The 23,418-nt window shown below is 49.1% G+C and overlaps 2 protein-coding genes across 8 annotated transcripts; one reads left to right on the top strand and one right to left on the bottom strand.

Moving 5' to 3' along the window:
* Positions 1 to 950: 950 nt before the first annotated feature.
* Kaz (E3 ubiquitin-protein transferase Katazuke) lies at positions 951 to 9,425 on the bottom strand. Of its 6 annotated transcripts, none has more exons than XM_037222171.1 (9): positions 9,212 to 9,425; positions 7,835 to 7,903; positions 6,551 to 6,736; positions 6,008 to 6,250; positions 5,503 to 5,663; positions 3,770 to 3,861; positions 3,012 to 3,162; positions 2,104 to 2,296; positions 951 to 1,851 (listed from the first exon to the last, which is right to left on the bottom strand). In XM_037222171.1, the coding sequence occupies exons 2-9, from the start codon at positions 7,898 to 7,900 to the stop codon at positions 1,750 to 1,752; spliced, it is 1,194 nt and encodes a 397-aa protein (XP_037078066.1). In that variant the 5' UTR covers positions 7,901 to 7,903; positions 9,212 to 9,425; the 3' UTR covers positions 951 to 1,749. The 6 variants fall into 6 exon arrangements, with proteins under 6 accessions (XP_037078066.1, XP_037078069.1, XP_037078067.1 ...); XM_037222174.1 differs by lacking the exon at positions 9,212 to 9,425 and adding an exon at positions 9,086 to 9,106; XM_037222172.1 differs by lacking the exon at positions 9,212 to 9,425 and adding an exon at positions 9,025 to 9,078.
* A 149-nt stretch (positions 9,426 to 9,574) lies between these two features.
* LOC119099095 (uncharacterized) lies at positions 9,575 to 16,654 on the top strand. 2 transcript variants are annotated; one of them, XM_037222158.1, is made up of 3 exons: positions 9,575 to 9,987; positions 12,188 to 12,411; positions 14,734 to 16,654. In XM_037222158.1, the coding sequence occupies exons 1-3, from the start codon at positions 9,642 to 9,644 to the stop codon at positions 16,171 to 16,173; spliced, it is 2,010 nt and encodes a 669-aa protein (XP_037078053.1). In that variant the 5' UTR covers positions 9,575 to 9,641; the 3' UTR covers positions 16,174 to 16,654. The 2 variants fall into 2 exon arrangements, with proteins under 2 accessions (XP_037078053.1, XP_037078054.1); XM_037222159.1 differs by having other exon boundaries at positions 9,581 to 9,620.
* Positions 16,655 to 23,418: the final 6,764 nt, after the last annotated feature.

Here is a 23,418-nt window from a genome sequence, read left to right as displayed (position 1 = left end):
GCTTATTTCTATTAGACGGTCGGCAGCAGTGGAGCTCCAGTGCGGGCCTCCATGGCGATGACATGACCCCGTTGTCTGCCCGGCACCGCAGGACAGGGTGTCTACATTGCCGTTCGCGCGAATGCCCAGTGGCAGGTGGCCTTGCCGATGACGGTGTGGGCGACTGGTGTTCTACGCGCCGTAAAACCTTTGACCCCGAGCCAAACTAGCTCATTGATACGGGATATCTGCATGCACACATTGGAATGCATGTCACATGCGCGGACTTAGATACCAACGACCGTGACCTAGCAGCCGCCGTGTCCTATTCTCAATCCCGTGATGTTAGCGCGGGGCCTACACTACAGGTGTCAGCGATGTGGGTGGGTGGGAACAGAGCAGCTGCCCAGTACTTGCACTGACCGCTCTACGCCAGCGGTTCCGGACATCCCGTAGCAATCTCAGCAGACAACTCGCCTGCGGGTGGAAAAAAACGCCAGCCACGCCCAAGACCCCAGGCAGGCTGTCGTTCAAGCTGCTCGTAACATGCGTATTTCGTCGGCCCTCCTGCGCACGACACGACACAAACGTGTGCAATAAGCTACTGACGACTACGTGCGAGGTAGATTAAGAGACTACAGCATGCAGGCAAGGCACGAGCCGGAGCACCCGTGTGACATGGCTAGCTGGATTGTTTCCGTGTCAAGGTGTTGTTTTATACCCACCACCAGATTTGAAGCTATGTTGATCTCTCACACCATGTCTGTCGCTCCAATGGGAGTCGCACTCGTCCCCCCGGACCACGACTGGACACTGCCGGTCCAGCGCGTGATCCGAGCCAGCTGCCATTGTCGCTCGCCAATGACGTCGCACGAAGCTCAGCTGACGGCGCGCTGGGAGATCCGGCGCGCGGCGGTACGGCTGTCACCAGTCAGGCCACCACCAGGACCACCTCGTGACAAACGCGCACAGACGCGCCGGACATTCCTGTCCCTGTATTTTCGGTTATCACAAGGCAATATATACAGTGATATTGTGCGGCTAAACCAAATCTGAGGCTTCTCCGCACCAATATTGCGAATGGCAACATAGGGCACACACATAGATACGGGTCATTCGGCGATCATACAAAACACCAAGCCATTCGCACAACCCAGGATCGCCACGGCATGGGAAGACCATAGCAAGGCAATGACAAACAGCCAGTTCGCACCTGGCGAGACCAAAGTTCCAACCGCACTAGGACGTATCAAGAAGACAATAATGACGTTGAATACTGGCGGCCCACTCTTTCACCAGTCTCTCCCGCTGCTGCCCTTCGGTTGAATGTTTTCGTTTTTGATCCGATTATCAAGAGAGGGAAATCAATATTGATTTTCCAAACATGTAGGCTGCTGGCATGACATTACAAGAGCACGCCACTTAGACTGGATAGCTGCTATGTGCAAACTTTGCACCCGCTAAAAAGTCGCCAGCTCCCGACTGGCAATTCTTAGCCGTACAAAGGAATAGGTAGCATCCGAACGGACCTTCACGGGGCTCTCAGATGATGTTTTGCCTCGAAATTTATTTCAAACGGGAGTCGACCTTCTTTCCGGGAACCAAACAGCAGCCGTGACTCAAAGGCAGCTACAAACGCATAGGCCCCCACTGACACACTACGCTCTTCCTAACACCCGTCCGGCTACTCCGCACGGCCCTGGCCCAGCCCTGCGCGCCCCTTGCCACCGTCACCGGCCGCCGCCGCGTCCTGCCTCCGGGCGGCGCCCATCACATGACGAACACCTTCTCCAGCTGCGACTCGCCGAACACCTCCTGGGTGCGCGGGCACACGACGCGTCCCTTCATCTCGACCGCCAGACTCTGGAGCGCCTGCGGTGGGCGCGGAGGCGCGGCGTCAGTCCGGCGCGCCGCACGGGACGTTGCTCGGTTCCCGCGCCGGCCGCAACAGTCGCAGCGTAGATGGCACCGGTCACACAAACCACGCGGCGGATATTGGAGCAGCCGTGCAAGCGTCACAGCGGCGCACCTACCCGCGCCAGTTACGCCACCCGAACCGCCATCTCTCCACTCCCCTCCCCCACTTCCATTCCAAAAGGCCCCGCCAGGCGGCGCCACACTCACCAGCTTGCCGTAGACGTTACCGTTGGGCAGTGCCATGGGCGGGTTGTGCTCGTCGATGGGCTTGCCGGAGAGGGCGCACATGAGCCGCGACTGCGTGCAGTGCGAGAACGGCAGCGGCCGGGCCAGCTCGTTCAGCGGCATTTGACACACCGGACAGTCCGGGTTGCCCTGGCCATCATGCCGGTAGCACTGACTGCAACATGGCGGGGGGGGGGGGGGGGGAGCCGAGCGTCACAGATCCACTCGTGATGTGCGCTGAAAGAGCGGGGTGGATAAGGCCTTAGTGCTGATGCGGCAGCACGGTGGTCGCCCAACCTTGAGCGAAATTCACTTCAAGATGCCATGAGTTCAAGGTGGACAACGTCATCGATGTATCGAAAATGACTACAGCTCCCACCGGCCTCCAGGTAACGCGTTCACGCTATGTTAACTGACAACAGTAGCTTTGTTACGATGCGCCCGGACACCGGTTCATCGTGTACCACGCTACGAACGATACGCTAATAATCTCATGCATAAAAAACACATGGCATGTCCTGTTGCAAGAGAATACCATGCCTTGCACGCTGACGTTAGCTTCCTGTGCTTTGAACCCACAGCACGAGACGCACACCGACACCAGACAATTTTCATGATATTCCAATACAAAGGACAGCATTTAACAGAAACTTTGACCGAGTGTTTCACAAGGACTGTTTGGAGACTCGAGTCCTCGGTGACCATACCTTATTACAAAGACCAATATTCAAATAGAGGACGTCGCAAAACACCAGGGTTACATCTGCAGTAGGTACTACACTTGGTGCGTCTCCAGCCCTTGCACCTGCCACCTTCTGGCAAAGTATGGGAACGCGCCTCTCGTGCGTTCCTTGCCCGGCCGTGGGGGCCACCCGTCCTGCCTCACGTACTGCGTCTTGAGCGTGGCAAGGCCGTCCTGCAGCACCGTGTTGAATACGGACACTGACGACAGCTGGTAGATGCGGAAGTTCTCCTCGCGGAACTCCATGATGAGCAGCTGCCAGCGACTTTCGGCGAACATGGCACAGTAGGGCTCGATATCTGCGGACGGGGAGGGCCGCTCGGTCAGCCCTCTCCGCCGGCCGCCGGTCGCGCGCACCTTCGACCCAGCCTCCCAGCGTAAGGCGCACAGGCCGCCGTGTCAACGGCAACGTCACACGTTTTACAACGTGCGCGTAATGGACGAACAAAACTTAAGGACGACCTTTGGGCACTTACACGTTCTGTAAAGTATAAGCAGAGTGAAAGGACATTTAAGCACTCCAAACTAACACGAATCAACGCTCAGAATAGTGACGAAGCCATTAGACCTAACGCCTATCGAAACTGGGGGTGTACCTAGATCAAAGAACATGTAAAATGTGGTGACCACTTAGAGTATAGCGGTACCTGCGCTTCCTGCGACGCTGAGAGGCGGATGCCACCATTATAGGCTCAGCACCTGAACGCCTCGTAAAGCCTCAATGACCTGAGGAGTGGTTTGTTTAATTCATTCATCCACAAATCAGCATTCAATTGAAATTGACCGATCCTGGTAATTCTACGTGCCAGCTGTGATTGGCAGCGCTGACCGGCATCCGCCCGCGCTGTCCCGACAAAGCTCGTGTGTAACCACCACAGTGCAGCCCTTCGTTCACAGCCTCCTTACCCGTGTCAACGGGGAAGGCCAGCAGAGCCATGCAGCTCTGGATATCCTCGCACTGATACTCATCCATGTTGGACAGGTACTTCCTTGCATGCCTGCCCAGCACCGCCAGAGTTAACGGGTGGTCATGGGTCAACACTCACTCACACGGGAGTAATTGGTTACGGCCAACACGGCCGTCACTTTGTACACTTGATGGGTAGTGCTGATCATGTGCGTGATGCGACACAGCATGGTGGACTGGAGAGATGACGTTTCGCTGCCGCGACCAGACGCGGAATACGTTCTGGGAAGGTGCGCAGAGCAGCGCATTCTTAGACACACTTAACCATAGAGCATCATGGGCGAAAGTGAGCTTATCTTGTGGCCAAAGGACGAAGCCCAATTCGGCTACAACTTTACGAAGCCCTGGTAGTGCTCCTTTGGCTCCGGGTTCGACTTTCAGAGATTTTCACAACTGGCTTCGGCTTTAGCTTCGTACCATTTTGAACAATCGCCCACGGCTGCGGATTTCGCTTTGTCATTCTTAACACTGGCTTCGGCGCAGGCTTCAGCCAGCTTTGAAAAAAAAACTTTTGAACTATAGTTCCGGCTCCGGCCTCATGCGATCTTCAATTTCTGGCTTCAGCTATGTTATAGTGATTTTTTTCACTGACAACGTGACTAGATCATCTATGAACAGTCTTGTCTTTCTTCGCCCCGATATACCATGAAACTTTTGGAGGCTGCGACGCACGCATAGCCGAAACCCAGAACCAGCCGGTCGTTCCCAGCACTAATTCATCCCTAATGTCGGATGAAAATTTACCTCCTCGAAACATTGTGTTTAACAAGTAAGACTATAAGACACTTGACACAAAAGACCAGGACAATAGTTCAAAACATGTTTCATCTGCAATATCAATACCGCGTCTCAATCACCCTGCAATACCCTAATATTTTCTGCTCCCAGACAGTTCTAGCAGTTGCAAAAATGGCTTGTTTTCACAAGTCAACTTTGTACACTACGTTTAGCTCGGCTTTGGCTTCGTAAACTAAAATTCAACATTTTTCACGTTCCTTAGTTCGAAACCTCTGACGTCGGCTTCGGTTTACGTGTACAAAGTTCCAAGTCACTGGCTCTGAATTCCGCGTCACATTTTACAAACACGAGGTAACTGGCTTCAACTTCGACCTCGCGAACTCAAAATATAAGCGACCGACTTTCGCCTCGATTTCGACTCCATGCCACTATTGGTTTGGGATTCGGCCCTGAAGCTCTACGCCTGACTTTGTCCCAACGTCTGGTCTACAGCAATGGGGCCGTGCTACAAGTTCTCAAAGTTAGTGGGTTGCTCCACCCCGGGGACCTTTGCTATTGATCGTAAATGATACATCACGCATGTGAAAACGCTTAGCATCGCTGCTGACAAGAGTATAACCTTGGATGAGGTCAGACACTGACAACACCTGCATACGGACGTGGCCTGCGCTACTAGCCGCTCGCAGAACGCGAAACCACTAACAACGCAGGGAGCCGCCCAGAACATGAGGAGTCATCCACAGGCCACTGCATGGCGAGCCTCCCATAGGCCACAGCATGGTGAGCCACCGACAAGTCAGTGTGGTGAACCACCCACTGGCCAGGATGGACAGCTAACCACAGGCCACAGTGTGGCCAGCTACCCACAGGCCATAGCGTGGCAATCCACCCGCAGAATAGCCAGCCGCAGGTCACAGCATGGCAAGTCACTCACAGCACAGCCTCCATGCGCCGGTCAGCCTTAACCAGCTCGACGAACTCCTGCTGCCGCAGGTAGAGCTCCAGCTTGGAGCGGCTCTTGCGCAGCTTCGACTTGTTGTCGTGGCACCAGGCCAGCGCCGGGCCCGTGTCCTTGCGCAGCAGACTCTCCTCTACCTGGCAGCCAGACGGGCTGAGGCTGTGACGCCGCCGCAGCCGGCCCCCCTCAGCCGACAACAGACCATGCAAACACCCGGCCCTCATCGGTCACTCATCTAGACGCCGTGCGTTAGACGATGAGCACCGTTCCAAACAACACCACAAGAGAATAACGGGACATTAGACCTGCCTCGCGTATGGGAATGGCGAATCTCGGCAGTCCAGGCGCTGACATGTGCCTGGCAGCAGACAACTGGGACATACCATAGCGACAGACAGGCCCAGCTGCAGTCTGCATGGAGGACGTGACCGCAGTGAGTGCCACGCGCGTGGCCACCATTCCATCATCGGTAACGCCGTACCTCCTTGGCCACCAGGAATATGTCAATGTTGGTCAGCTCCTCAATGTGCGACTGGCGCGCCAGGCTCATTGCCAGCTCGTAGAAGCCGCAGCGCACAAAGTGGTCGACAAGAAGGCGGTCGAGTCGCTTGCGCTTCCATTGGGACACGACGCCCGGACTGTCAGTATTGTATTCCATCAGGTGCTTGAGGCGTCGCTTGCACAGGTCCGCTGACTCTAGCTCGTCAGTGATAGACTCCTCCGACTGTAGATCAAAACAGGTGCCGATCGACTCGTCAGGTGCCACACTCATCTGCCAGTGCTACAAGCATCTGTACAAAAACACAATGTTTATCAGTGATGCACAGGACTCGTCAGGGACCTAGTCTTCCCATCGCAGCATCAACGTGAGTGCCCCCACCTGTGTCAGCTGGGACATGGATGGAGCACATCAAAGATCATCTCGGATGGGGGGGGGGAGGGGCTCAGCCCGCACCTCCGGACTGCCACCGCCTCCGCGGAAAGACAGCCGAAGTCGGCCAGTCCTCGGCGGGTCCGCGCCCACCTTGCGCTTAAGCGCGCGTAACCGGTCTGTGACGGTGCCCAGCAGCCGCGTCACGTCGTCCACCGTGACGGAGGTGCGGTGCAGACTGGTCTCCAGCTCATTGGCAGCTGAGCAGAAGTGGGCCAGCTCGCGGTCCAGCGTCTTCTGTGAGCTCCGGAACTTCTTGTTCAGTATCTCATAAGGCACCTGGAGAAATGCATATGGTTGCATTCAGATGAACATGGTTATCTTAAGATGTCTGTAGGTCATCATGTCAAGTGTATTAAAAGAGTGGCCAGAGGCTACTATTACACATCCATCATTCGCAGACCACAGAGGCTAGTGTCCAATTGTCTCAAAGTATAACACATCATTTTTTGCCTTTGAATGCAGACATATGAAGCAAACAAATAACTATTTTCCTGGCCTGTGTTCAGGCAATGATTATAACTGCAAGTGTCTGACACAAATGTACACAGACTAAATACATGTGTGTCACTGTATGTAATGTGCAAATATACATAAATACATAACACAATACATACACACATAGCTGTATATATATATACATATATATATATATATATATATATATATATATATATATATATATATATATATATATATATATATATATATATATATCAAAAGTAGCTTTCAGCACATTATCCTTTCCCAGAAATGCTTCACGGTTTTGTATGATAGTCATGAAAAATGCAACATTTTTAACACCTTGCACCCTGAACCATGCACCAATAGTTGTTAATTAATGGATGTCACTCACATATGGCAAAATCAGTTCATCCAAGTCAAATATTTATTACAATGGCCACAGCATGTTATTCCAACAGGAAGGAATCATGCAACAGCTGAAAAACACCCACTATGACTTCAACAATGAGGTCATCATCTTTCATCCATGAAGGATTGGACCTTAAGAATTTCAGAGGGCATGTCAATGTTGAAAAACTCCTGAAATGGAACCCATGACTCAAAACTCATTTTTGAAGGGCCTTTCAAAGGGCTCTGAAGACTTCTAACCTAACAAGGGATAAGTTTGGACAGAAAAGGACATCATGACATGGAAAAGCAATGTTTGTGACCCTGCTGTAATCCCCCAAGTCCAGGCCAAGCACAAAGTGTCCAATGAAAGGCTGAAAAATTGTTATGTCCTATTGAGGTGTTTTTTATTTTATTATGCTGATGAATCCTCTCAAGATAATGCTTAATGATATTGCAAAGAAAATATGATATCTTTATATTGATCCCATTCCAGCTGTTGTTTTGTTTTTGCTGTTTTATTACCTTTAAAGTAGGATGCTCCAAAACTTTCACCTCAGCAAGCCTCATGTTATCTCTTCTGTCACCCATTGTCTGAAACCATAAAATCACACTTGTGTCACTAAGCCAAACAATGGAAATCAATGTAAAGACCACAACAGAAACAGCTTGCTTATGAAGGGCAAAATCAAGCATCAAATATTTGAGTAGGAAAACAGGCAAGTTTGAAATGCAATGCATACAGAAAAGAGCTAGATTTTTTACATTGCACTCCATACTCTTTGCCTCTCCCTTTAAGAAAACCACTTCTATTCTCTGACCACCTTGATGGAGGGGGGGGGAGAGGAAAAGGGCTTCTTCAGCCATACAGGTAATAATTGAAACACATACCTCCTTTCAGAATAAAGCAGCACCTCTATTCAGAATAAAGCTGTTTATATAACACAGCTTCTTTACACCACATCATAGAAAAGAACAGAAAAAATGTTTGGGGAGAAAAGGTCTGCAAGGACCTGAATCATACCTACATTTGCCAGATAACATCAAAATTGCATGATCTTACTGATAAAAATGGAATAATTTGACCATCCACTGCCAATAGCATCTACAAGGCATAGAATAATTAGAATATAGTGTTTATCATTGAACCATCAAGTCAGCTAAACATGGAGTACAGACAGCTAGGCTCATGCTAAACAAAAGGTAAGGGAAGGCAAGGCAGGGTTGAATTGGGCTGGGTTGGGTTGAGATAGGGGCTAGGACATGTAAGGTTAGGTTCAAAGTAGGTTAAACCCAATGATATTGCCAACCTTACTAGATTTGAAACATCATTTGATATTGCAATTTATTACTAGCTTGACCAACCCACTCAAACTCAATTGTTGTTACAGCATTATAGCATGGTGCGATCACAAGCGTTCGCAAGACATGTGGCCGCAACAATACTGTTCTTTCATAATTACAATGCACTATTTAGGAAAATAAGGCATGAAAGCCTGAAAGAGACATGGCTTACATTGTGAAAGCCTCAGAATTTAAGTGCACGTTTTGCCGCTAACTTTATATTCCAATCATAATCGATTACCATGACCTCTGCAGTTGTCTCATAAATGTTGTAGCAGATAACGTTCTTCTTCTACATTCAAGAGCCATAGGTGATAATTATCACAATCTGATATGAAAACCCATTCCTAACCATAAGCAGCCCAATCCACCTATACACACGTCCTCGACCCCATCCACAAACAACACGCCTTCAGGGCTCACGCAACCCACAACACAACTGGAGGGAGCTTAGAGAACAACGGGAGTATTAGGTGCGCACAGCGTATACCGAAAAATACTACCATATTAAAACTTACAATCCCAACGAGACAAAAAGCTTTAAATACACAAACTTACAAGCAAAAAACCGGGCCACACTTATAACCAGACAGTCAAATTTTGAGGACTGCGATATTTAAGCACGATTGCACGAGGTGTATTCATGAAATAAGTGAATTAGTAAGCAATCGTGGCACCGGCAATTAGCAGCCTTCACGTCTTGACGGCATCACCACACAGCAATATCGCAGCAGAAATTGCGGGAAATTCTGCAAATGGATAGTGGCAATAAGCTGAATATGTCAGTAAAAAAACAGGGCCCGTGAGGGAAAATTTCAGCAAGTACTTTTCAAACTGATAGTTATGGTAGTACTGCAGCACTTTAGCGGACACAAAAGTCAAGTCCTTGGTGGCAGAATCATGCGTGATTAGTGATTAAAACCCGAAAATAGGGGCGGGTGCAGTTGGCGCCGTTGCGCTGAAAGCAGTGCGTACCTTTATAATAAGTATGAGTGACTATAAAGAAGGAGCGAACCTAGATCCAGGAACAGCGGCTACTTTGAGTATTGTTCTGACGCCAGTAGATGCCCCGGGAGTTTCGTTGGGGGATGGAGCGTCGCGGATCAGACCCGGGCGTCAGAAGCCGAAGTGCCCACCTTGCGTATCTCGTTCGCCGTCACCGACGCAAGAAGAGATAGTTACTTTTGAGGATATAGAGATAGAAGGTTTCGAGGATAATGAGCCTGCGAGCGGGCCAAAAGCAAAGAGACGCTACAGGCAAAAGGGGCAGGACTGGAGAGAGATATGTAGTCTCAAGTCCCCAGCTGCATTTCAAAAGTGGCTCTTGGAAAATGGTCAGTTGATATGCATGTATTCTGGCAATCAACATATTTCCCATAAAGGTCATGTTGCGCATCATCAGGGGCAGGGGCAGTGGGATGGAGGGTCTCTGAGGTGCATGCTGCCTCCCTGACCCCAGCATACTGCCCAATTGCACAGGGTTTTCCATGATGATGCAAAATAAAATTTGTGGTGTGTGCATGACTTCCCATATATGTTTGTGTCATTCAACCACTTCACTCTACTCCTATTTTCAAGCAATGTGTGTTGTGCACATAAGCTGTGCTAGGGTTATAAAAGGTCATGATGTGGTTCTTTTACTGTTGTTTTGTGACTGTCTCACCATGGGAGCTGAGTTGTGCTAGCCTAGTGTTTGAACTATGCATAAGGTCTTGCTTAATTCATTTTTATATCAGTGTGTTATGGCTGATGTGGGCATGCTGGGACTTGTAGATTTAATCATGACTGCTGTGGCCCATTCTCAGTTGTATTAGTTTCGTGCACACCTTGTGTCATCACCGTCATGTCATTTTGGGATATGTTCAGAACATGTCATGTCTGAGTGTCTTTAAGTGCAGTTTTGTGAGCTGATTCTACACATTATCCTATTAACATTAACATCTCCATCATAGGTCATGTAGCTTTATAAAGTTCAGCCGATTTCCTCATGTTTTACATGGGCACTAAAAGATAGGATGAATGGTGTCAAACACAATCACAATGCAAATTCTAAGGAGTCAGTGATTTGGCACTAGACATCTAGGAGAGGAGCACGCAGGGAGGAAGATGTGTTACAATTGGTACAGGCTGGTACAGGCATCCCTCTGCATTGCTGGGTTAGTGTGCCTGCCCTTTGATCCACCTGATCCATCCACAGGTGGTCAAGGTTGTGCACTGGGCTGGTTAGGTATTTGTTTGACAGGTATCATCTGCAGCAGTATTTTCTTGATAGGTATGACCTGCAGAGGTGGCAGCAGCCATGCTTAAGGTCAGCTGACATCAGAGGACCAGGTGTACCACGCTGAGCTTTGTGGCACTGTACAACTTAATGGCATGTTAACAAATTTCTTTGCCACCAAATTCTGTGGTTGCCTTAGAATTGCACCATGGATCATAGAGGGTGTGGCTCACACAAGTGATGCTTAATGTGAGCTCTGATCCAAGAAATCCATCTATTCAAAAGGTATGGATTAAACTTTTAAAAATGGTGGTGCTAGCAGGGTTTAGGAGCAGCATAGAACAATTATCTCCAAAACAGGTCATTTCATATGGTGTCAGGCCTGATGAGTGCATTTGGCCCTTTTCTGCCCCTCAAATAAAATGTTAGGAAGGTGCATGAGCAACCCCAAGGTGACTTCTTGCACATAATTAGTAAGTGTATGAATCTGGCGTGGGATGGCTGTGCGCTCTTGTGGGCTGCTTGCACATGCTGGTGGCTGTGGGTATTGAGTAGCCCCTGGTAGTTCATATAATCCTCTAGTGGCAGAGTTTGTACCACTATGGCCCGGCCTGGCACTCGTATTGGAACTGTGTCTTGTCCACGGCACTGTCATGCGGCCGCTCGGGGCCAAGACGGCGATTAGCAATGCACTGGGACTTGGAGTATTCGTGCGGCATCCATTAGTTATATATTTATGCGCCGTATCAGCCGATACAATCGATAAAAAGATGAATAAACGGATGAACCATGGAACTGAATACTTTGGCTGTTTCACTTGCAGTCCTTTTTTGCAACCCGTCTTTAGGAAGTATCTGTCGAACTGGCACGCGGACCGAAGCGCGAGATGTGCCCATCGGGTTAAAGGTGTGCATGGTAGGATTTTCGAGAAGGCCGTATGCCTTGCCGCATAAGAGTTGCATTTTAGAATGTATGGGCCCTGTCCTTTTGCGCAAAATCTTTGGAGGTGTCCAATGGTTCTGTTACACACACAATTAATCATGGCACATTTCATGCTGAGATTGCTATGCGAGCGTCCGCAGCGAGTGGCGTGTCGTGTCTATGCTAGCCCACATTTATCTGTTCTGTCGTATGAGCATGACTAAGAATGACTTTCTGTGCTTTGTGATTTCCCGTCTTCACATGTCTCCTCGTTAGTGAACGTGTGTTTCATGGGTGGCGCGTCGACGGCTGATGTTCTTCGATGTAGCACATTGGAGCGGTTAGCAGGCAAGAGCCGCCAACAGCGTATTTCACGATGCTTCTTGTGTTCGCAGAGGCGGAGATAAAGCCCGCCAGATGGGCCAAGAAGCGGTGTACGACGACCAAGGCCGGCCGAAAGAGGTACTACCTCTGCAACATACAGGGCTGCAGCTCAGAACTGGAAGTGCTCTATGCGAACAACAGCGACGAGGTGCACGTGTCATTCAATTGCAAGGATCATGTTCATTCAGAAGAGGCTCTTCGGCGCGAATGGGGCTTGTCACCTTCAACCAAAAAGGTAACAGATGACCAGTGGCGCGTTACGGTGAGATAAAATTTGGCGATGTCTGAGCTCACTTGGTAGAGATTTTATCCATGATCGTGGGTTCAAGCCTGACAACTAGAATCGGGCTTGTCCCCCCCCCCCCCCCCGACATTGGACGTTATGGCGTTGTGGTACTGCAGTGTATGAAATCGCATGCTTTGTTTCGTCGGTAATATACGCAAGTGTGTATTTGGGATTGTTGTATAGCTCTACACTGTTTATAGATGTATGGCATTTCAATGCATATTCTGCTCGTGACATGGGCACTGAATTTTTTTCCACGTTGGGGATACACATTTTTTGCTATTTTTCCATTCAACGCTCATTGGGTTCGTGAAAAGTTTGAGGTTCAGTCCTCCCCCTGCCCCCCCCCCCCCCCGTTCAAATTTACATCGCGCATTAAGTTGTATGCTTTCTTTATACCCACCTTAGGAGTTCATACCTCGTGCACAAACTTTTCAAGCTGCTGAAGTTCTGATGATCATTTTGTCATGGGCGTTGTGTGACCGTGCAATCGATGCACCCGTAAGCCCAAATAGCCAAGGACTAACCCCTGCCCCCCCCCCCCCCCCACACACACTCTCTTTCCCCTGTGGCTTCCGCGCCCCTGACTAGAGGTGTTCATGCTTACTGGATCATTTAAGTTTGCTACAAGGAAAAAATGAATGCTCTGCAACCAATGTTCATCTAAATGGCTGAACGTTAACACGCGCCCTGGTAGCCGGCTAGATACGCTTCGCTCAGGTGAAGGGAGGGGGGTCAGTTTGACCCCCTGAGATATCGGGAACTAAGAAAGCTAAAGGCATCAAATTCACAGGATGTGTTGACCCGTACGTGAACTCACTTAGGTCCAAGTTTGAGGTTGGGCGCAAAATGACCCCGGAAGTCGGCGTGCCCTAAAACCTTAATGATCCTAGGTTGTGACCTCCGGGTCAAATAAGTTCAAAAAGGTCAGCTTCCAGGTTGGTCTCCAAAGTGCCCCCAGAACCTAAATAGCTGTTCATAAGCAAAAGTTCACATTCAGTTAAGGTCAGTGACCTTTTTTACCTTTAAAAAGTCATAGCGACCAAAATCATTTAAGACTGCTGAGTTTTGCATTTGAATAGGCGACAAAGATTACGCTGGGCAGTATGTTTCCAAAAACAAAATGTTGACCTGGGTCATTTTAGGTCAATGACCTATACTGACCTCTCAGAAGTCCATGGAAGATGTATAATGCGATTCCTGCTATCAATAAATCCGAAATGGACACCAGAAACTATCTCATACTGCAAGCCCTAGATTAAAAAATAGGGTGGTTTTGACCTTGGTCTGGCCTTTGTACCTAACCTTAGGTCAACGTAATTTGCTCATTCAATATTGGTGTTGCCTAAGCAAGCATCTCAGAGATGTATGGCTTCCTCTAACACTTCGTTGTTGCATCAGATTGAACAATTCCCTAGAAATTGACTTCGGTGAAACCGTGGCCTGACTGATCGCCATAGGTCAGCGACCTTGCCAGGTGCATCTAAATTTTTGATGCCAAACGATCCGCTATTTAATTGCCTGTAGCCATGCAAAAGTTGGCGCGGCTGCGCCGCGCCGTTCGAAAACCATTCTGGAAAAACCTTCGGGGGTCAATTGGACCCACCCCCACCCTTGCGCGTGTTAAGAAAAATTGTGTGATCAGAAGCTGTGATACGAGGAACCCCTGCCAGGATCTAGATGCTGTCAGTTGCCGGCTGAACTTTGTGATATGCTGCGGGCGATGCTGCGTAGTCTGAACTCTGCATTCCTGGTCTTTACTGCTGATGTCGCCGTGGTGGATGACTCTCTCACATTCTAGGTGTGCTTATGTTGTACCAAAAGATGGCGTTGCGCGACCAAATTGGCAGTGACCTAGTTTAATAGGCGTGCCGCGCCTTCCGTAAGTCTAACGCCTGGTTCTGACATAATCGGGATGCAGTTCGGTTTTTTTGGAATTGAGATGAACATTTCCTACTGAAATGGACAGTTGGTTCGTTTGCGAGAAATGCGTAACAGAAATGGTGGTCATTAAAATACCGCGATGTGTGTATTCACCGAGGGATGACCGTGGATACCCGAGGTACCGACACCGTGACTTCACCATCCCTACCTGTCCGAGATCAGACCAGGTCCTTGCTTAGTGCAGCAGTGTCTCATCTTCTGTCTTATCGCTGTCACCGTTTCCTAAATTCGTCGCAACCCTCGCATTCCACGCAGGGTGGATCGTTTGCTCGTGAACAAAAAGCCTTTGCGTGCGGTGTAGGAATGACACGCTGTCGCATATTTCAGGAGGTGGTTCAACTCTGGGAAGCGGGAATCAGAAAGCCAAGGGCAATTGAAAGGGCTCTGAAGAGCAAAACCATCACTGACTTCAAGCACAGACAGCTTGTGTGCTTCCTTGGAAAGCTGAGGAAGAATTTGCAGGCACCGGTGACATCCATAATCAATGATCTGCAAACGTGGTGCAGTGCGCACTCGGTCACTCAACCTGATGCCGCGCTCGACGGAGATCTGGACAACGTGTATGTCATGGACCACAATATCAGCGTGCAGACCGGCGGGTTCGCCTTTTTCTTGAGTTCGAGACGTCTGCTGAAATTCGCCGCGCAGGCGCTCACGATCAATGTGGACACATCTTGCAAACTCAAGTGGCATGGTTCTTCAGTCCTGTTTGTGGGAGTCAGTGACGCCCGCGGAGAGTTCTTTCCGGTGATGTTCTCCGTGCTGAGCTCCGAGACAAATGCTAACTATGTGCAGCTTCTTAAGACCCTGAAGCGATGCGTTGAAGCGATCACAAGCTCAGAGTTTCGGCCTCTTACTTACGTGGGAAACGGTGACGTACTTCTTAACAAAGCCATGGGGGAAGTGTTTCCGGAAACCAGACGCCGTGTCTGCTGGCTGCACACCAGGAAGGAAATCGCGACTCAACTCAGACGCCACGAAAGGGAGGCTCAGTCGTCTTTCGAAAAAGACATCGCCGCGTTGCAGCTCTCTTGTGACCAGCAACAGTTCGAAGTCAGCTCGCTGCTGATGCTGGAGAAGTGGCGTCGGCAGTGGCCGACGTCGGGATTCATCGACTTCTTCGAAGAACATTTTCTGGCCGACAATGCCACCTGGTTCGAGGGGTTCGACGACGTGTCATACAGCACAAACAAAAAGCTGGCTTCAATCACTAACGAAGTGAGAAATCGGCATACGTTCAGGGAGCAGCTTCCGCTTGAGCGGTTTCTACACCTCGCCGTGGCGCTGGTCAGAGAATGGTCCGTTCGAGCACGGCAAACCGGAGAGCTCGTCAGGACTGTGGAGGCTGATGAAGGTCTTCTGAAAGCGGCTTGCCAGCTACAGAAGCGGCAGAAGACGATGGTGAACGACGGAAACGCCATCTACATCCCGTCCGGAGACCGCACGCTTGTGACCGTGGACGAAGTGGCCACATTCGAGACGCAAATGCACGGTGACGCGGACTCGTTTGACGCCTTCATTGCGTTGAGGATGTCGCTCTGGAAGGTTGTCGACCTGGCTGATAAGTCGGACCTCTCACAACTCCGTTGCACGTGTCCCACTTACTTGCAGCGAAAGATGTGCGAACACGTCTTGGCGATTGGAGCGGCTTACAGCCTCTTTGAACTGCCACAGTCCGTGTGGAACGCGCTGCCGGATACTCCGGATGGAAAAAGGAAGCGCGGGCGGCCTCGCAAGCATAAGCCTGCAGCGGAACTGACTTTCTGAACCGGAACCAAGGAGTATGTCGCCGGAAAGCAGAAACTCCACTACCACGCCAGCTTACTGACTTACTGCATTGGCGGCACGCACGCCATTTTGTGTCTGTGAGAGTGCGTTTGAAGTTTCGGATATGTGGATTAGTTTCTTGAACAGCCTCGCCTTACGCTCCTGCCGTGGAAGACATGGGCTTAAGTTCAGCATTTTATATAATAACCTGCTTAGAGAAGCTATGTCTTGCCTTCTGGTGCGTTGTAATTTCCTAATTCGCGCTTGATAGCCTCTTGTTTAGTATTAATCGCGCGTGTACATGTCCTGCGTTAAAAAGCGTCACAATAGGGTCTTCGACCCGCAAAAATGTTAGCAACTAACGTGGCACGTGCCTGGTCTGAAATCGGACATAACACAAGGCATGTAAAAGCGGTTAGATCGGTCAGCACAATGAGGTCTAAATAAAAGCACTTTCCTGTAACTGAATTATTGAAATCGAGAGTAATGAATGTATAAATCGCGCGAAGTAAAATATGTTGTCTGATGATCTGATCATCACCTATTCCCCGCGGTGCCCGCCCTTCCTGCCAGGGTGAGAGGCAGGCGACGCCGTATAGCCTCAGTAGCTGAGTGCGTCGTAAAGCCCCAATAACGCACAAACACACATCGTCGCCTATCTCGCACTACATCAGCCGCATTGTGTTTAAGACGGCTTTCTGCGGGCGTCGCTATCATATGTTCGGTCCGCTGGCCGCGGTTTTCAGCACTCCAGCTTTGGGATCGTCTTGTTTTGATCGACACATACTTGAGAACTTTGGCAACTTCGGTTCTATTGCAAATACTTCCACCACCTCCATGCATGGGTGTAGGAACAGGGGAGTCAGGGGGGGGGGCCTTGCCCCCCCCCCACTTTTCAAGGTGGGGGGGGGGGGCGCAGCAGTGCTAACTGCCCCCCCCCCCACACTTTTCAGATTACGGTTGTGCTTAGCTTTCCTTTGCACTACATTAAACATACTTGGCGATTGACGAATTTCACCGGTCATCTTCCTCAAGGTGTCATCTTTTTCGTCCGCTCATTGGCCATCGCTCAATGTCACAGCCGTAAGGACGACGCTGCGCGGCCCATGGAGACTGCAATGCCGGGCGTCGAGGCTGCTGTTGCTGCAAATTGCGGGCGCGTATGAACAAAACCATGTTGCATAGTTTTTTATCGGTAATGAATTCTGACTGAATCTTGGACATTTTAAGGTGAACGTGGATTAGCCATGTTGTTACAAATTTGGGACCCCCTCATCTACAATATGCGTTCAGGGGTCATCAATATTCCTGCAGAACACAGAAAAACACGGATCTGGAGTCTGTGTGCCAATTGTTGGACCACCTGCGGCCATCAGATGTGTTGTTACGTCAGTGAGGGTTCTTGTGCTGATCCGGGGCCAACTGCGCGGGTCAGGCCTCCCGTGTCAGGAAGGCCTTCTCAACAATATCATGTGATATATCCTTCTGGTCTCCGGGTCGGTCAAGGGATCCTGCTCCCTGTCGCCAGAACGAAAGCCAGAAGACGCTTTGCGATCAGACGGAATGGCCCCTCAGCTCTTGACCGGAAAGGGTAATGTACCTCTGGTATTCTACTCCAAGGACCCCTTGCCCGGAAGGAAATAAGGGGTCTCATTATTGTTGAGTAGATTGGGGGTCTCTTTATGGTTGAATGAGGTGGGTCGAAATGAACTTAAAGCGAACAAAGCCATCCCACGTTTGCCTCAAAACGTCCATTTTTTTCGGAATGGATGAGTAAAACAAATAAACTCAAAAGGTTTGAACATGCCTGCCCGCTGCCTCGAGAACATCGATGACTTGGGCTGCAGCTTCCGCAAAACCGAAAAGATTCGGCCACTGCAAATGCCACCAAACGACGGGCGCCGTGTTGATCTGTCTTCTGGACAGATTTATAATCACAGAAGCTCGAAAGATGGAGATTCTACCTTTACTCTTCCAGTTCAACCACCAGATACCAGCCCCACTTCGCGGTGCTTTAACCCGCGCCCGCGTGGCCGGCTGGATGCTCTTCGCTCGGGTAGGGATGCGGGTGAGGGTCAATTTGACCCTCCTGAGATCTCGAACTGAGAAAGGTAGACGCACCAAATTTACGGGGTGTGATAGGTCAGAAATTGATGTGCTAACCTGTACGTGAACGAACTTTGGTCAAGTTTGAGGTTCCTAGGTCATGATCTTTGGGTCAAATAAGGTCAAACAAGTCAACTTCCATGTTGGTCTCCAAAGTGCCCCAGAACCTAGATGACTGCTTCTGAACAAAAGGTCACATGGTTATTTAAGGTCAGTGATCTTGTTTGACCTTTTGAAGGCCAAGGTAACCAAAATTATATGAGGCTGCTCCGAGTTTTGCATTTGAATAAGCGACAAATGTTATGCTAGGCAGCATCTTACTAACAACGTGTTGACCCGGGTGATTGTAGGTCAATGACCTGTTCTGACCTCTAAGAAGTCGATGGAAGATGTATAATGTGGTTCCTGCCATCAATAAATACGAAATGAGCGCCAGAAACTATCCCATACAGCAAGCCCTAGAGTAATCAAACAGGTTGGTTTTGACCTTGGTCTGACCTTTATACACGACCTTAGGTCAACGTAATTTTCACATTCAATATTTGTGTTGCCTGAGAAAGCATCTCAGTGAAGTATGGCTTTGTACAGCACTCCGTTATTGCATCAGATCGGATGATTCCCTGGAAATTGACGGCTGAAAGCACGATCTCACTTTTATCTTCCACAGGTCAGCGACCTTACAAGGTAAATATAAATTTCTGATGCCAAACGATCCGCTATCCAATTGCCAATCCGTTCTTATGATCAGTCTGAAAATCGAACACGTGACATATGACTCCAGATTGCCTTCTAAATGTAATATTTGATTTTATTAAGCGTTCAAAGATACTGCTTTCAGAAGCGTAATCATTTTCGTCCGCACGTTGACCGCGGCTCATGAGCGGCTGGACCGATACTGCGCGGCCTACGGAGACTACAACGCCTAGGGTCGAGGTTTTTGTTTCTAAGATTTTCGGGTGAGTATGCTTAAAATTATGTCACATAACTTGTATTACTAATCGGGTAATGCGTTAAAAGGTAAATGTTTCAGAAGTGTCGTCATTTTCGTCCACTGGTGGGCCAAGGTTAAAAGCTAGGGGCCGGGCTGACACTCCGCGGACTATGGAGGCTGCAACGCCTGGAATGGAGGTTTTTGTTAAGATTTGCGGGCGCGCATGTTGAAAAACCAAGTTACATGAATTGCATCACTTAACAATTCTGACTGAATGGTGAACATTTCGAGACAAGCATGGCTTGGCCATGTTAATACACACTGTTGACCACTCGATCCACAATCAAATTTACATCTTCAAATTTTAATCGAACGTATCGATCTAATTTACCTTCGCGATGTCCTTAATGTCTGTCGAACCCGGATAAAAAATTATGACAAAGCTTCTGAATTCTATCGGTTAAGAAAGCCGTATACGTTGAACGATGGGAAATGAAATGTCCGTGGGGCCAATTCATATCTAAGGTAGGCAGCTTCCAGAAGGCTATTGTTCTGCTGTAGTGTGCGTGGAGGAAGATAGTTCAGAAAAAAAATATTGCTGCAAGTGTCCAACACATGTGTCGCGCACCAGTTAGCAGTAATGCTGATCCAGGAATATGTAATAAAGCAGTCATGCCATCAGTTCACAGCCAGTCACGCGGGAGACAGCCGGGCCGGGGCAGTGGCCGCCGACGGCGGATGGGAGCAGGGCCCAGATAAGCAATTATGACATAAGGGCCTTCATTATGTGGCTTAGTTTTCTTTAAGAGAACCTCCAGTTCTATGATTTTTCACATTGTTTTTGGAAATGTCAAGCTTTCGAATTTGTTTTCGCCTAAAATAATGCGACAAGTATCATCTTTTCAAAAGAAGCCGGCGAAATCCAGGCGCATAAAAAATATGTCGCAGTGTGAACCATCGATTCACTTTCGTAATTCTCACCAGCCTATGTCCAGGCCGTATTTTGGCATCTACCCTGTGAGGCAGATGTCTCCTTTACGACCCAAAATGCCCACCCGCTCGTGGAATTTCTCCTTCCCAGAAAAGACATTGTTAAAATGGACGAATAATCTTGGGAAACTGGGTAGCTTTATTTGCAGAATGACAGATGAGTCCAATGGGCAAGAATGTGCACCAATAAAGAACAGCTTCAGATGCACATTTAGCATAGCAGCCGTGACACTTGAATAAAGAGCGATGACAAACTCTATCTCGCCCCCCCCCCCCCCCCGGTTATCGGGCTTGCTTTCCAGAAGAAGTTCTGAAGTACACCCTGAGCTTGCCCCCCCCCCCTTTTGAAACGTTCCTACGCCTAGGCCTCCACAGAGCACGATGCTAAGCTTGTCGGAGTCAGTATATCGAAAGAAGCTTCGGGTGACAAAGCTTATTTAATCCAAAAGTTCGGAATGCATCACTTCAAAACAGGGGCAATCTGGGAGGAAACGGCCCGTTAGGTTCTCCCTCAAGCTCCCACAACCACAGCTGGTGAAGAGTGCAAGGAGCCCTTTAAATTTGAGATTAGTGAGCGTTGAGTTCCGTTGGATTAAGCCCCGGAAGAGAATACAAAGTGTTTCCGGTTGTTTGATGCTTTGGTATTTAGCTATTTCTCTTTTTTGGCTCCGCTTTGCCGATGTAACTTAATTGTGATGTGATATACGGAGGCGTGTTATGTATGTATAGCACAGTGCATGTGGTGCGGTCCAGGACGGGTTCAGCGGCCGTCGCGGAGCCGGCGCCAGCCCGTCCCCACTGAAGCCTGACGCCGGGGAGGCGACGGGCGGGGGGACGCCCGGCGCGGCGGCGCCATGCCACGCCCGGCGACAGTGGCGAGAGAGAGGTGAGGCGGGGAGGTGCGCTGCGAACTGTCGAGCGGTGGGGACATTTCGTTCTTGTGTTGGCGAGATGAGACGGGAAAGACAGTGGGTGGAGAGACAGCGATTGTGTGAAGAGACGTAATTGTGTGTGCAAAGACAGTGAATACGAACATTTGAACATCGAACGGTGTTTACTGCTGTAAAGGGAGACAAGAGCTGAGACTGGCTAATGGACATTTATAACCTCATACTTCAATTGTGCGGCATGTTTGCCAGTCATTGCAGTAGCTGGCTGGTTGGCTGGCATTTCAGCAATGAGAAATGTCAATACACGTGTTCTTGTCTCGCCCTCTGTGCATCCAGTCTTGTTCTGCTTCTGTCCTAGCCTGCCCTACTTGTTCTCTTCGGCTGTGTTCTGTCCTGTGTTACCAGGATCAGTTTTTTTTATTTTGTCCAGTTTTGCCCTTTCCCAACCAGGCCAATCCAGTCCGGTGCTTCGGCTTGATCACTGCGACACCTGGCAAAAGACGGGGAATCAAGATCTTCCGTCTAATCGCCACGTTCAAAATCTGGTGTCAGCTGCCCCAATTTAGGTGAAAATTGCGTAAGCAAGTCTCACCACCGTTTTGAAATAAGTCCCGGGTAGCGCGCAGGCCTTGCTAGATTTCGCCATTGGCCTGGGACTTTGTTCTAGGGCCTTGGTCATTGGCCTTCTAAGGGTGCTCCAGCCAGCGGGGATATGTAAATAATCCGCCTCACATAGGCATTTAAAATGGTCACCGGGTTATAGCATACCGGGTTATAGGGACTTGCATCGGGTACTCAACGTCGAATTGAATGCTCTCAAGTTGTTGACGGGATGTGGTGCGCATGAGTTGCAGTCGTGCAAAGCGCCGCGCCGCTGGGCGAGTTTTCCCATGATTGTTTTTCATTAAACACTGGTTACGGGGCAGGCAATTTGCGCCGTGTGATGGGTTACTGTCTGCAGCTGGTCGGGCCTACTGCATGGTTTTTAGTTAGGTAATGATATACATTAGTACCTGATGTTACAAGAGAGCATTGTATGTCAGTCGTCGTTTTTAAGGCAGAAGATATTGTAAATAATTATCGAACAGGTACATCTAAGCTCTTACCGTCGCACTTAAATAAAAATGATATCAAACGTCCGAGCGCTGCAAACACATGGCAGCCACGTCCCCATCGCCACTGCTACGTTGTTGGTGCGAGGTCACACTGCCGCGCATCAAGAACCATTAAATGCACGGGGGGGGGGGGGGGCAAAACAGTGTCTGAAACTTGGGTGTTTCCTGGTGTTTTTAGCCCCAAGACATTTTGTCCCCCACAAATATGCACTGGAAAGAATGTAAAAATTGTTCTATGAGTGATGGAGGCAAGCTCTTCATGCAACTTCGACAGCATCACGCGCCGCACTCACGGCTGAACGACGAATAGTGCTTGCGGGTTACAGCCGAATCTCTCTACCATATCACACATAATCTTTCCTTGCAATACATTCAGTGCCCAGGTCTGCTCCTGCTCACCAGCACATGTTTAATCCACCTACCGTCCAATAACGACACCGACGCGCTCATACACCGGGCCCGAGCCCGCACCTAAAACAACGACAGCGTCTCTTGACGGACCAGGGGGAAGCGCAGAGAGTACCTCGTACACGGTACGGTTTAATGTTTCTGGGTTGCACGTAGAAATCATTGTAACACAAGACAAATTAATACGAAAGTATATGATGTTACACTTACATATACCTCTAAATATAGAGTGAATTAACATATATTAATAATTAAATTATTTTGTATTCTTTGTAACTAACACTTCTATTGACGTTGCATTTGAAACTATCAAAAATTGGTATTATATGGAACGTATAATGGTGACGTCAAACACCATCCCAAACACTCGCTTGGGCACGCGGAAAACCATTGTTCAGAGAGTCTCCGGCTTTTGGGGAGGATTTAGCATTGAAGAGAAGGCATATTCTGCTCCACGAAATGCGAGCTGAATACGTGATGAAAATGCCTAACAGGGTCATACAACAAAAGCATAGAATTGTTTTCTATCGATCTACAGAGCGTCGCCACGGGATCATGATCTGAGTATAAAGATAAAGCAGGGTTTCTTGTTCTCCGTTGAGCGTAGCTCTTACTGGTGCATTTATATGATTTTTTGTGTCTTTTGAGATCTAACTTTCATTTGAGCCGGGTTTTGTAAACCAGTATTTTTTTTTACAAAACCACTTGGGTCCTGTAAAGCAATATCACAACTGATATATAACCTAGAGCGACCCTTCCGTTGAAGACTGCTATTGCGTGCGCGCCATTTATGTAGCCTAAGGAC

The sequence above is a fragment of the Pollicipes pollicipes genome, unplaced genomic scaffold (assembly GCF_011947565.3).
Source record: "Pollicipes pollicipes isolate AB1234 unplaced genomic scaffold, Ppol_2.1 Scaffold_4740;HRSCAF=5597_pilon_pilon_pilon, whole genome shotgun sequence".
In the NCBI taxonomy this organism is placed as follows: domain Eukaryota; kingdom Metazoa; phylum Arthropoda; class Thecostraca; order Pollicipedomorpha; family Pollicipedidae; genus Pollicipes; species Pollicipes pollicipes.
The sequence above is the reverse complement of the archived record's forward strand: the minus strand, read 5'-3'. Positions and strand labels throughout refer to the sequence as shown.